General features: G+C 40.5%; 1 protein-coding gene across 1 annotated transcript; it reads left to right on the plus strand.

The window, feature by feature from the left end:
- Positions 1 to 1338: 1338 nt before the first annotated feature.
- dis3l2 (DIS3 like 3'-5' exoribonuclease 2) lies at positions 1339 to 11191 on the plus strand. Its single transcript, XM_053438071.1, has 21 exons — positions 1339 to 1478; positions 2297 to 3073; positions 3159 to 3289; positions 3668 to 3721; positions 3960 to 4061; positions 4141 to 4324; positions 4545 to 4594; positions 5065 to 5294; positions 5373 to 5546; positions 6082 to 6161; positions 6317 to 6429; positions 6578 to 6685; positions 6809 to 7042; positions 7626 to 7705; positions 7878 to 8061; positions 8707 to 8793; positions 9101 to 9248; positions 9546 to 9676; positions 9935 to 10039; positions 10334 to 10438; positions 10963 to 11191. Exons 2-21 carry the CDS (start codon positions 2323 to 2325, stop codon positions 11062 to 11064), a joined length of 3153 nt encoding a protein of 1050 aa, XP_053294046.1. The 5' UTR covers positions 1339 to 1478; positions 2297 to 2322; the 3' UTR covers positions 11065 to 11191.
- The last annotated feature ends 3429 nt before the right edge of the window (positions 11192 to 14620 follow it).

Consider the following 14620-nt stretch of genomic DNA (forward strand, 5'->3'; position numbering starts at 1 on the left):
TCTGTTCGTTTATGTGCTTAAAGTTCCTGGATTCAGATCACAAATTGATTTTGTTCAACACAAAGTTAGACATATTTAAATGACTTTGAGTCCGAGTTTTAAATCAGAGTTTTGTCTTTGACACAAAATATCAAAACTCTGAACTTGCATCAGGTCCAGAGCAGTGGTTGCTTTTCCACTTTTTGACCCACAGGTGGTGCTGTAGTATAACAGCAGAACATCCCAGGCAAAGCCTTTATATACAGTCTATGAGTCCAACACATGGATAATTTCCTCTGTGACAAACCTGATGTAACGAGAAGAACCTTCAACCAACTTTACTGGAGATCACAAGTCTTGTTTTTTATTTAATTTTGCTAACAAACCAACAAATAGGTGAAAACCTCACCTCCTTGGTGCATGTAAATGAACAGAATCAACAATTTGACATAATGGAAACAACCAGAAGAAAAATGAATGTCATATTTACAGTATGAATAAGAGTTGATACAGAGCAGAGCAGAAACAGTTTAATAAATATTTTTTACGATATTTAATAGTAAACTGACCAATGAACGTTTTATACAAACGCAGATGAAGATTCTGCGTCTGTCCAGTTTGTGGATTGTTGCCAAAATAATTTCTTACAAAATGAGGTACATCTGTGTGTGTATGTCCTTGAACACCAGCTTAGAACAACCACAAGGGAGAGACCTGTGGGAGAGACTCTAGAAGGCCTCTGGGAACCGCAGCATGCTGGGATTAATTACAGCAGAGAAAAGTGACAGCTGGAGAAAGTGTCTGAGATATGATGTCCTGCAGAAAGTGGACATGTTGGAGCTTGTGTTATTTTGTGGAGACACTTGTCTCAACATGATGATTTCACTGAGTTTATCTTCAAGCTCATCTCAGTTTTTTCTGACTTCAGGATAAGAAATGCTGGACAGTGCCAGTTCCTGTCATTCACTACCTGACAGGCTCAAGTTCTCACTGTATGGAGAGATCTTTATTTTACTTTGTTATGATCCTCAACACACGTGTGTCAGTGTAACATGTGACGCCATATTCATGAACAAGCTGCTCTAGCATCTGTCCACCAGATGTTAGAGCTCTGAGGTCCAGTCATGATCTCCATGCAATGTCAATGGAACCTCCACTGAAACAGTCATCCACACTCATTTAATTGTTTCTACTAATACTTCACAAAACTCGTGTGAAAACTTCAGTTTAATCACTGGGACTCTTTAAAAGTACATAACTCTACATTTTATTTTTGAGATTCGTTGTTGATAGTATATAGGTACGTTTTTGAAAATATATCCAGACGGGACGTTTCTGTGCTGTCGGCTGATTGTGACAATTCCGACTGCACCTAAATGCAGCATGCTGAAACGTCTCATGTCAGCGGAGGCACAGTAGCAGTTAGCACTTTGCTCTGAAGCTAACAGTTCAACAGCCAGTGGAACAGCAAGCTGACAGTTTAACAACCAGTGGAACAGGTAATGTCAGACATGTTGTGGGTTCACCTGTGTGGTTTCCACTCGTTTGTCGTTGTCTGACGTACACGTTGTTATTCAGCGTTGAACTAACCCTCCGCGCTGTGAGTTGCTAGCCGATGCTAGTCCTGCTCTGCTAACATCTGCCATGTAATGTTAGCGAGCGGCTAGCTGCTAGCTAGGTTACCCTGAGAAAGGCTCTACCAAAGATGATGAGATGAGACAGCTCTTCTCTCCTTTATCGTACGTGGGTGCTAAGCTAACAGTAACTATGTTGCATGACAGCCATGTTGATGAAATGGCCATGTGAGTTTAGATCAGTGGACTACGTCATGTCAGCTGTTTTCATTCCCTACATGAGGTTTACATAATGATCTCCCCTTTCTGTTTCGAGTTCCCTGAATGATGAGCAATAATCCTGAAACAAAGCTAATTGAATGCAAGTAGCATTTATTGACTCATGCCGAGGGGCAACACTCATTATTTTTTAATATCGTATTGAAGCTTTTCAGATTTTAACACAATACGCAGGTCAAAGAGGAATAGTTCCCATAACATGACAATAACAAACAGCAGTACATTAAAAGAACTGGGATGTCTATCACCACCCTCATATTTCATTCCCCGCAGTATGACTTTAGATTAACAGTATATTTAATACATTTTTCAAATTAATCAAATTAATCGTCCAATCTTTCAATGCTGAATTAAATAGTTAATATGAGGCAGCTTTGCTTGATCTCAGCAAACCAGTCCAGTCTGGGCTCCCTGATGTTTGCCACCTTCTCATTTAAATCTGTTTTTATTCTGTGCTTTTCCAGAGGCAGCATCTTTAAGGGATTGCCACATGGATTCTCCTCAGCAATCTAAGAAGGCTCACATGAATCGAGAGCCGAGGCGCAAACAGGATCAGACAAGCACCCCTCCTCAGAAAGATGCTTATGCCAGACTCCTCAGCCAGCACCGCAGCAGCAAGTTCAACTCGTATCTGGACCAATATGCAAAGGACTTGTCATTTCAAAGGGAAGGAAATTTGCCAAGCACGCTGGTAAAAACCCAGAGTGACAGGCTGAACATACCCCAGCGCAAAAGGGACCAAGTGCTTAATGATTTCTCTGATTCAAGTGACTTCTCCCCCTCATCTTTGAAAAGTAAAGGAGAGGAGAGTTCACTGGCTCTGCACATGGAGAAGCTGAGCGGGCGCACTGCGCCGCAGGACTGTGAAAGGAAGCAAGATGTCACTGACCGGCAGCGAAGGGGACAGAGGAGGGACACCACCACCAGCCAAGATGGAGACATTGAGTCTGGAGAGGAGTTCAGCTCTGTCACCATTAGTGATTCCCACAAACAACAGAAGCAGCAGAAGAAAAATAAGGACTCCTTTAACCCTAGTGAGCCCAACTGTGATGGACGTCCCCAGTCCCCAAAGAAAGCCGGCACAAGTGGACAGGAACAAGAAAAGATGAAGAAGCCGAAGAAAAAGAATCTTCCCCAGAATGCAGAAGAAGAGAAGAGCCCAGAAGTGCCTGGAGCGATTACTCAAATGTCAAGGCCCAAGTCTCCTTATGGTAAAGACAAGAAAACGCAGCAGATCAGAGGTAAACTGCCGTTGACATATTCATTCTCAGCAGGTGCAGACACATTGTATTGTGATGGATTATATAAATTTCCATTTCTTTTTAGCTTCGACAACCAATTCTCCAGCAGACAAAGGCAAAAACAAAGGAGGAAAAGGATCCAAGAAACAAGTATTTGAATCTTACATGACAGCTGAGGACGTTTCCCATGGCCTGAAGAGAGGAGAGCTTATTCAAGTACATTCTAACTTTTCCTAAACCATACTAAACATACAAAATTACACAGGGGGTGAAAATGATGTGGACATGCTAATTCTCTAAATTTAATAATGTATTTGATTATAATTTCATGAGTACAACTTGATGAAAATTATTATTAGGATTATTTTGTATTTTGTCTCGTTTAACTCCCGTTTCCTTACTATCATTTTAAAAGGGGAAAAAAGAAACCATGAATATGTAACATTCTGGCACAAAATTTGTAAAGTCTAGTTGAAATGCAACAAGCGTGGAGCCTCCAGAACCTGTGGCAGACTGTTTTACCATCTCTGATAATTCAGCCTCAAGGACACTTTCTTCAAGTTAATTGTCAAATTCTGCCTACTTCCTCTGCAGGGACAACTGAGAATCAACCCTAAGAAGTACCAGGAAGCTTTCATCCCCTCTCCTGTAAGTTTCATTTAGCTTATAGAGCTAAATTATTTTATTAATTTCCAGGTATTTTGCACCGCGAATGAATTCAGTAAATAATTTTTCCAGCCTCCGTAGCCGGTTTTGTTCTGTATAACCGACTGGTTGCTATCCGGTTGTAAATGAGGAAGTGTGACTTTGCATGTGGTTTCATTTGATTAGCCATTACCAGAACATCAGTCTTCAGAGAAGTTAGAAATCTCTTTTGTGTTTGCAGGATGACCTGCGGGACATATTTCTGGATGGGATTGTGGCTCGCAACAGAGCTCTGAACGGAGATGTGGTGGTGTTACAAGTCCTACCTCGAGAGCAGTGGAAGGTAAAGTACACTTACCTCTCTTTCGGTACAGTGCACTTATAGTGTGAAGCTTCGTATCTCAAACTTTGTTTCCGTCCAGGTTGTGAGGTCAGATACTGACTGTGAGGGCACCAGTGAGTCAGATACACAGAGAGAACATCAGGTGAAAACGCCCCAGAAGAAGAAAGAGCACACCCCCAGACCTGGTGCTACTGTGGACGATCGCTGTAGGAACCAGGATGAACTCTTAAGCAAGGTTCAGAATATCACCCTCACTGACACAGGTACTGTGAAGGAGTAGTCAATGTAGCAGCCATTGCCAATCATTATTCAGGAAGTGTGTTTACCCAAACTTATAATTCTGTTTCAATTAGGTACCTGTCAGTAAACACTGTTTCAATGTCTATTCACTAATCTGAAGAGCGTGTCAATCACAGATGATCTTTAATTGTAATAGTTCCATAATCTGTATCATCTTTCTCCTCCTCACTGAACTCCTTGAAGATCCGTCAACCCCTCGGTCCAACGGGGAAATACTCCAAAAGACAGCTAAAGTGAGTTTCTACTTATCTTCAATGTGCAGAGCAAGATCAGTTTTTCACTAATTACTGACGTGCAGTGTAAAAAATCAGCCAAGCAAACGCGACTAACCTAACAAACCGAATGTCTTTTAAAGATTTCCATCCGTACCCAGCCTGGCTAATTTGTTATATCCTTAGTCTAATGTTCATACTTCATAATAAAACAAAGTGTAACTCACCCATTTGGGATGCTTTTACTGAAAAACCTGGGGATTTACAGATGCCATTCTTATACTACAAAGGTTCTGCTTGTTATTTCTCTTGTTCATCAGCAGTGCCTTTTCTTCATAATTCTTGTGCACATAAAATTTATTTAAGTGGTTAAAACAACAGATGTAGAAAAGAAAAACAAGTTGCTAAAAAATATCCCACAGCATAGATGCTACTATTCTGGAAATGAGTCCTCACTGCACTCCTCTCTCCCTTTTGTCTCTGTTTACCAGGTGGTCTACATTGTTGAGAAGAAACACTCCAGAGCAGCGACAGGCTTCATCAAGTTCCTTCCAGACAAGCCCTTTGCCATGTTTGCCCCTGTGGACCACCGGGTGCCTCGCATTAACGTTCCCCTGGTTGACTGCCCTGCCGACTTTAGTTCCCGCCCGGGGGACTACATTAACACGTTGTTCATCTGTCGCATCACCAACTGGTCAGCCGACAGCAACTTTGCAGAAGGGTATGTATAGATTCACGGTGCGGTAAATGATTTAACCTTGCAACCTCTCTGATTGTCTCTTAATGGTTTCCGCTTCAGACGACTGGCTAAGACTCTGGGTCAAGCTGGAGAAATCGAACCGGAGACAGAGGGCATCCTGACGGAGTATGATGTGGATTGTTCTGAGTTCTCAGATAGCGTGTTGGACTGCCTGCCCAAGAACCTGCCCTGGGCCATCCCACCTGAGGAGCTGAAGAAGAGGAGAGACCTGAGGTACAACTGTGAAATCACTACATGTCTATGTGCTCTTCCCTCTCTCTTTATTATGAAAAATGCTTTTTGAATTGGAATATATATATATATATATATCTTTTTGAATAGATATAGATTTTAACTTGAGGATAATTGGAGATGCTCTGGATCACCAAAACTCATGGTTCGGATGAGATGGTTGTTTTGAGTCGAGGATTTGATCATTTTGCAGAACAGCAATTTCATATTGCCTCATGCTCACTCTTTCGTCCATACCCATGGCTTTCACAGTCTATCATTACTTAAAAAAGTCGCAACCAGTAAAACTGCATTTTATACTAATATGTAATCTATGCAGTTAATCCGCACTTTAAATGCATCCTGGGATTGATCCGTTACACCACTTATATATTATTTACAGTGCACAATATAATAGGACTACTTATAATTTCAAGCTTTTTCCTCCAATGAGAGCAGGCAAGTGTATCAGATCTTAATTAAGACCATGTGTCCATTCAACAAGATTCTCAGTGCAATGTTTTTTCATTACGTACAGGAACGAGTGTATCTTCACAATCGACCCTGCCACTGCCAGAGATTTGGATGATGCTCTTTCCTGTAAACAACTCCCAGATGGTAAACTGCTGTCTGCCTCTTGTGATGATGATGATGATTATGATGATGATGATGATGTGTTCTGATTAAAGATGTGTGATCCTCATGATGAAGGATTGTGTTATTCCATGACGTTTTGGTTATATTATCTTTACACTGGATATTTTTCAACACAGGAAACTTTGAGATGGGAGTTCACATTGCTGACGTGAGCTATTTTGTGGAGGAGGGCAATGCTCTGGATGCCATTGCCAGCCAAAGAGCAACTAGTGTGTACATGGTTCAGAAGGTGAGGACACCTGCTGCAACACTTTTTAAAATGATAACAAGCTGCTTCATCAAAGTATTTGACCATAACCTTCTCAGCAATCCACATATTACTGATGTGACTGCCAATTTCTATACTCTGTGTGTTCACCTGTTTTTTCATCATCCAGGTGATCCCCATGTTACCTCGGTTGCTCTGTGAGGAGCTGTGCAGTCTCAACCCTCTCACCGACAGACTTACCTTCTCTGTCATTTGGAAAATTACACCCGAGGGGAAGGTACGATAAATTCAAAATTGGCTGAGCTGTTTATAATTGTCACAGATATAGAGGGGTGAAGGGTAGGATTGCTGATTGATTTATTTCATCTCTTTGGTTCCACTTTACTTGCCCACTCTCCAGATCCTGAGTGAGTGGTTTGGCCGCTCAGTGATCCGCTCCTGTGTGAAATTGAGTTATGACCATGCTCAGAGCATGATCGAGGCCCCTGAGAAACTGTTTGCGGCTGGGGAGCTGCCCCCTGTGGACCCGGTGCACCCCATCGATGAGATCCACCAGGCTGTGCTCAACCTGCACTCTATTGCCAAGAACCTTCGAGCTCAACGCTTCTCAGGCGGAGCCCTCAGGCTCGACCAGGTCAGTCCCACATGCTGCTATTTGACTATTCTGTGCTGCCTTTTCTAGAATACGTATTACACACTGGTCCATGGCAGCAATGTTGGATTGATACCATCATGCTTCCTAACTCAACTTATTTGAGGTTTCAATACAGGTCCATTAGGGATAGTTCAAATAAAAAGAAAAATCTACGCACCACTGTGCCGATGAAGGGGTGAGGGTAGTGATTGAGTCCACAATACACTTTGGGAGATTAAGGGTTTGCAGCCCAATCCAATACAGTTGAGGTAACTGGGGAACATTGCTTCAAACAGATCAGGGAGCATATTCAATTCAATCATCTTTAACATTTTGGGGTATTTTTTGACTTTTTGGTGAATTTCTAAAGAGAATTTCATACTGTCTTTGTAATTCATCTTATGTTTTGGAATCTTTACAATCTCTTTCATTGTTCATAAATAGGACTCTGCCAATGTTTTTGATATTTATTACTTTATTTCCAAATAAGAACAATTATCAAAGATAAATTGACATCCAGATTATCCGGTTTGGCAGCTTCATAACATTATCTTGTGTACCTGCATTGTGTTCTTCATTCTAGATGAAACTTTCTTTCACCCTGGATAGAGAGACCATGATGCCTCAGGGCTGCTATGTTTATCAGTACAGAGACAGCAACAAGTGAGTAACAAACCCTCCTCAGATGCATCTGTGTCTGTGTTCTTCTGTTTCTCTCCCAAATATTTGACAAGGCAGATTTATAACTTATGTTCAAATGCATTCTTTTGATCAAACCTCAATTCCTCCCATTTCTTAAATTCCTCCTCTGTTGCACTTTAACTCTTTTCTCTAGGTTGGTGGAAGAGTTCATGCTGCTTGCGAACATCGCCACCGCCCAGCATATCTACCGCAAATTTCCTGACCTGGCCCTGCTCAGGCGCCACCCTCCACCAAAAGCCAAGATGGTGGATGAGCTGCAGGAGCTGTGTGAGCAGTTGGGCATCGACCTTGACCTGTCGTCTGCAGGAGCATTGCATGTAGGTGCTCATAATGCAGATGTCACCTGATTCGGTTAAAAATTGGGTAGAATAAGTGTTAAATTGTTCATATGTCACTTTTCTCCCGATGTTTGTCATCTGTGTTGCATCCTCACACAAGGAATAAAATCATTAAATACAAATGTAAAATAATTACGTAAAAAAAAGGCTATTTCTGCATTGCTACATTTGTTTATTTATTTGTATATTTCTGCATTTATTAACTAATTTCGACATTAATTCATTCATTAATATATTCCTGAATTTATTTGTTTTTATATTTAGTATTTAGTTATTTATTAGCTTGGCTGTAGGCTGAGCTATAGGCAAATCTCGTAGTGGATTCCGATGACACACCTCTGTAACCAATCCGGCTGTAGACTAAGTTAACCCCGCCCACACAGTAACCATATGGACACAGAAATGCATAAAGTAATAATAATTACATGTATAAAAGCAGAAATGGCCTGTTCCATCACAAACTTCATTTTGTCATTTTATTTATTTATACATACATTTGCCATTTTTTGTCCTAATACAATCATTCATCTCAATCCCCAAATGAAAAAGATGTTAAAGGAAATCTGAAAATATTAATGATTGAATTATTTTTATTGTTCTTCCCCCCCCCCCCCCAATATGCAGAGGAGCCTCAATACTACTCTTGGTGATGATGAGTACTCCAGTTACAGAAAAGAAGTCCTCACCCACATGTGCTCCAGACCCATGCAGGTGGGAGCTCAGTAGCTACTGCAGAAAAGCGTTGTCCATATTCATAATCGATATAAAGACAAATATTTAGCTCTATTATCAATTTGTGTTCGATTGACTTTTGCATGTAAACTGAAGATCGTTTTTTGATATAGTTGTTAAATCAGTTATTAAATATAAAATGGTATTTATGGGATTGAGAAGTGAAAACAACTTGAATATAAGTCTGTAATATTTAATGATCCAATATTATTTATCTCCCAGATTACACACTGTAAATCTGTAGGATCTGTGTATGTATTTAATCAAGATTGTTGGTGTTTTCCAGATGGCGCTGTACTTCTCCACAGGCGTAGTGAAGGACGAGCCGCTGTTCAAGCACTACGCCCTCAACGTTCCTTTCTACACACACTTCACATCGCCCATCAGGCGCTACGCTGACATCATTGTGCACCGGCTGCTGGCTTCTTCCCTGAGTGTGTACCTTCATTACGAAACAGCCTCTCTAAGACACACACACTTCAGCAGATAACAGAATGCCTTGTTTGTCAAGGACAATGCTTCATTGTGTGAGGGTTAGGAAATTTCTGGTTGTTAAGGTAGAAAAGAACAAAGCAGCCTCAGTCCTGATTCTGACTTGATGTAATGTTTTTCTTGTTGCCTTTGTCGTTGTTTACGCACTTCCTACCTGTCTGCATGTATGTATGAATTATTTATTTTGTCTGGCTCATTCTTATTTTGTTCATGTCTGTCCTCTCCACTTTCTCATACAGAGTGTGGGCCTCACTTAAGGTTGTCAACAGAGGAAGTGGGAAAACAGGCATCGCACTGTAATGACAAGAAGACGTTGTCAAAGCGAGTCCAGGAGCTCAGCTCGGAGCTCTTCTTTGGAGTTTATGTAAAGGTGGGTAACAAAATAACAACACGCGTCGTTGTCTGAGGAAACATTTAGTATTTTTTTTAATGGGACATTTATTCTTCACCACAGATATTATATTATTATATTTTGAGAGTAGTATTTCCTGTGGCTTCTACCCTGGGCTGTGATCATAGAGTTGTGGGTTATAATGTATCCTCCTTAAATATAGAAATGTTTTGAGCAATTCAGCTGCATGATTTAAACGTGATTTAGTTTATTCCAAGTTCTGTTTGTTCTCCACAGGAGTGTGGCCCCCTGGACTCTGAGGCCATGGTGATGGGGGTGCTGGATCAGTCGTTTGATGTGCTGGTTCTCCGCTACGGAGTACAGAAACGCATCTACTGCAAGGTCAGCTGCAATTCTCTCCAATAACAGGAAACAGCTTTTAAATATATTCAGTAAATTTGTGCATACTAGTACTTTTAGTTTTTCAGATGCACTCAATTTAAGGAAAACTTTTATAGTTTTTTGCTTCATAATCACATTAGTGCATATGTTCTTAATCATGTAACTGTGTAGATGGACGCTCACTTTTACTTACTAAAAAAAGGAAAGAAATGAGGTGGTCCAGAGAGCGAAAGTCTGAGTGTCCTGTGACAATTTCATCTTGACCTGTTTGAAACCATTTGTTTTCACTTTCAGTCTGTTGCGGGCCTTGCCTCATTTCACCATCGTAGGGTGGGAAAGAAATCTGAGCTGACCCTGATCTGGACACCAGAAGACTTAGAGAAAGCTCCAGTGGAGCAGGTGAGAACCACAGCCACTGAAAGGATTTTGTTACAGTCTGACCTGTGCTTAGATGAAGTTACTTAATGCACATAAAAATGGAGAAAGAGATTGAAGGTTTCATATCTATCATGTACGTCTTGAATGAATGATGACGGTGCTCTTTCTACAATCATACCTGAGCATGGTTTGATAATCTATAAAAGTGACAGGAGAAAACTCAGTAGAGCACGGACCCTAAGGCCCAACATTCCCCTTATGAAACCAATTGAACTCAAAAGATCCAGATGTTTATTTGGATCTTTTATCAAGAGTCATTCATTATTGAGAAAGCCTTATATCCGATGTTAAAGAAAATGGGGGGTGAAAAATCCTAGATCTGCCCCCTGATCTGGGATCCTCCTAAAAATGTACTGCGTTCGTTCCTGGCCCATATCCCACCCTTCCACCAAGTTTCATTGTCATCTGCAGAATCAGCATAACTAACAAAAAAAACATAACTCCTTAGACTGTCAGATGTTCATCATTTGTTGTTTCCTTTACAGATCATTTCACTTTTCACTCTGGTGGAGGTGCAGCTACAAGACGACAGCGCTCCGATGAAATACAGCGCAGTGCTCAAGAGGCCCGATGACAGCGCACCATAGATACAGGGATGTTCCCTGGTGCACACCAACACTTACACAGAAGTTTGGGATGGCACTTTTTCTTTTGTTGATGCGTAGACTTGACGTGTAGTTTAGAAGCAGTATTACTGTGTGGGGGGGGGGGGGGGGGGGGGGGTAGGGATGTCATAGATCAGATCAGAGTCAGATTTAATTTGAAGTTCCTACTGAGTTTCTGTCTCAATGTAAACAACCCACCCAGTGCAAGTCAAGTTTTAACCCACAGATAGCACACATTTATAAACCACCAATAGTCATGTTCAAGCTTGGAATTCCTCTTTTATGTATGTAATGATAAGTGATTTGAAACAAAGATATGTTTTAAGATAATATCAGTCCATTCAAGTTTTAGATAAAACCCTAATGGTCAAATGTTTCAGTTTTTATGTAACTCAGTAAGGATTTCAAATTGAACTTGGGCTCAGTTCTGACTGTGAAAGAAACAAAGCAGCAATGACTTTTATTTTGCTGATGATTTATTGACCTAATGAGGTCAGTGTTTATGTGATATAACTGTCGCACAATGTCATTTGTGTGAAAACTGATTTTTAACTAATTTTAGTTTAATATCATTGATAGAGAGGACGCCGATGTCTGGGTTTGCAAACCATATCACTACTTATGTTTGGCTGTGGTGGGCGTAGAGGACTAAGGCCCCGCGCTCACACATGCAAATGTTTCAGGGGAGTTCCACTTAGATTGACTTTGCCCCACAACATTCGCTTCACGCTAGTCTGTGTGAACGTGCCTTTACATCCGATTCAAGGAACAGGTAAAGGGACGCTTGCTTAGGAACATAATACCTCCTGCCATGTGTCATCTGTGAGTTTTTATAGAACCTTTGTGTATTTATAGAGTTTTATACAGGACGTGTTTTCTTTTGGATGTGTCTGAGGTGTCAGTCATGGCAAGGGAACGGCTTTTCATGTCTTAGTCATGAAGTCCAGCTCACAGGAGATTATCATTTTTTTAAATGAGGGCTTAATGCCTCTAACATGTTCTCACAGAAGGTAGCAGAGGTGTGCAAGTGAGGCCAAAGTTTCATTATTTCTCAACTCATTGTGTGTTTTTTTTTTACAAAACATGGGAATAACATGGGAATGACTTGAGACGTCCCACCCAAGCACTTTAACAGAAAACCTGAATGCAAAAAGACACAACAGAAAGACAATCACAATGGAAGTGAGCAACAATGGATGTTGACGATGAAAAGTGCAGAGGTACTTACAGCTATTAGCTATCAAATAGTCAAGGTTTTCACAAACAACTGCTCACTTAACAACGCGAAGTAAGTCTGCCCTTTTTACTATAAACGTCTGTAGTCGATCTCATCCGTTGTGATTGTGTTTCCGTTGTGTTGTAACCTTTGCATTTGTGTTGTCTGTTAACCCAGCTGTGTGAGGCGTCTCAGCAACTGTATGAATGTGATTTGCTGCTGAAAACGTTTAGTTGCCTTAAGATCGTAATTAATTCTATGTTGGCTGATGTGCTTTGGAATGAATGATGTTTGTTTGTTTGTTTTTTTAATGATCAAATTTGTGCAGCACCCGTACTTGATTGACCTTTTAAATATCAACATCGGACTGACTTTTATTCCAGCTGCACATTTTAAAATGGCCGTGGGCTCCACCTTTGCTTCGAGTCATTGTTCGTCTTTAGTTGCCTCCTCATTCTGACTCTAATTGAACTGTGCCATGTAGTCGTACAGATTAGCTGTTACCTCTGCAAAAAAAATTTTGAATTCCTTTTCATTGCCATAATTTTTAGGCCCGTCACAGTGTTTTCTTTTCAAATACCTCCCAGCTGATGCTTTTAATTTATTTAGTTTTACATTGACATTATGTGGCATGAGCTTTAAATGTATATTTAAACCAGTAAGTGGTTAGTAATCGAAAACAACTGTAGTCGTAAATGTGTGTTTGTGATTAAACTTTGAATCCAGTTAAAGCAGAATGAGGTTTAACAACAACCTTTGTGTATCTTCTGCAAAATACAGGGTCAAAATATACTAACCCTAACCCGTATCTTACACTCTGGTTAAAATTCAAAGTGCATTTGTTCTCTGCTACACCACTATACAGAGAAATAGAGCGCTGTCTTTGTGTCTAAGTAAATAAATATGTACATGACATCCACTGGGAAAATAACGACTCCAATTGTGTTTCTTTCTTACATCTGCAGAGGAGCTTATGTCTTCACCATCTGTTTGTTTGTTTGTTTGTTTGTTTGTTTGTTTGTAAGCAAGATTGAGCAAAAACGACCTAATGGATCACTAGCAAACTTAATGAAAAGATGAGGTACTGTAGGGGTCATGGATGACCCCTTTACGTTTTGTTTTAGATCCAGATCTGGGACATATTTTTTAACATTGCAACATTTGTATGAGGACATATTTGTTCATTTCTTCAGAGTATATCCTATTACAGCACTACATCATTATGGAGTAGAGTCTCTCTTCTGGATTAATTTCCCTGTTTATTCTTCACCAGTAATGCTGCTGCAGGAGGCGGGGTTTAATAATGCCTGCCTGCTCTGATTGGATCAGTAGAACAATTCTCCTTGTTATTGATTACTTTTTTTAATCTACTATGTCAATCCATTATGTAAATGTAGTAAAAGTAAGAACTACTCAAAAATAAATGTACTTAATTAGAGATGCATAAAAAATGTACTCAAGTTAAGTAACTAAGTAAATATACTTTTTTACATCTCACCACTGGTACAGATCATTTTGTTTTTTAATTTTCGGGGCAGCAGTTTTGTTTTAACACGACTGAAACCTGGAGGTGAGTCACTGAAGATGAGGAAGGGAACTCCCATTCTGCGTGTGAGTGAGTGATCACTCCTGCTGTGAGTGATGCATTTACGACTCCACAACCTAATGAACCACACTGTGGCACTGCCCTCCCCTGTTGAGCTGATACAGTGAATACACAGATAAACTGTGTTCTTTATTACCAAGGAGGGTCTGTTGTTAATCAACCATAAGGTCAGTTCAACAGTGTGACGCAGATTGTGATTGGACTTCCGTCCCAGTTTATGACCACCAGTTGAAACTATAGTTGCTGTATACTCCCCACCCGATGAATAATACTTCCACACATTATATTCCCTACTTGTCCAGTTTAAAATATTGATCAAAGTTCGCAGCTACCTGATGAACAAAATGGAGAATCCAGCTTATTGCTGAAGAGCAGGAGGTTTCCTCCAGGAGTTCAAGGGCAGGCTGGAGATAAAAGGAGTGGGGATGTTGGACTAAGGTTTCTAACATGAACACAAAACAGCTTAATGCTAGAATGACACTCAGTAGTAGGGATAGCACCGCCAAGGCCCAACAGTCCCCCTACGAAAAGACATGTTAATTCACCAGATTAACAAAGACACTTGTTACAATTGGCTGCCATGCTGGTACCACACATCCATATCCTGAAGTTGAGCAGGTTACGGTTATTTAGCACTCTGGGTACCATGAATGTCTCCAACCATTTTATCGAGGAGTTGTTGTTGACCTATTTCTACAAACCCAATTACAAACCGA

The sequence above is a fragment of the Pleuronectes platessa genome, chromosome 13, assembly GCF_947347685.1.
Source record: "Pleuronectes platessa chromosome 13, fPlePla1.1, whole genome shotgun sequence".
In the NCBI taxonomy this organism is placed as follows: Eukaryota; Metazoa; Chordata; class Actinopteri; order Pleuronectiformes; family Pleuronectidae; genus Pleuronectes; species Pleuronectes platessa.

What these genes read in the sequence shown, in the direction of transcription:
- dis3l2 (XM_053438071.1), top strand. Translation starts at nt 2,323, where the DNA reads ATGGATTCTCCTCAGCAATCTAAGAAGGCTCACATGAATCGAGAGCCG. An exon ending in GAGCCCTCAGGCTCGACCAG is followed by an intron (nt 7,043 to 7,625) that starts GTCAGTCCCACA and finishes TCTTCATTCTAG; the next exon opens with ATGAAACTTTCTTTCACCCT. An exon ending in CAGTACAGAGACAGCAACAA is followed by an intron (nt 7,706 to 7,877) that starts GTGAGTAACAAA and finishes TCTTTTCTCTAG; the next exon opens with GTTGGTGGAAGAGTTCATGC.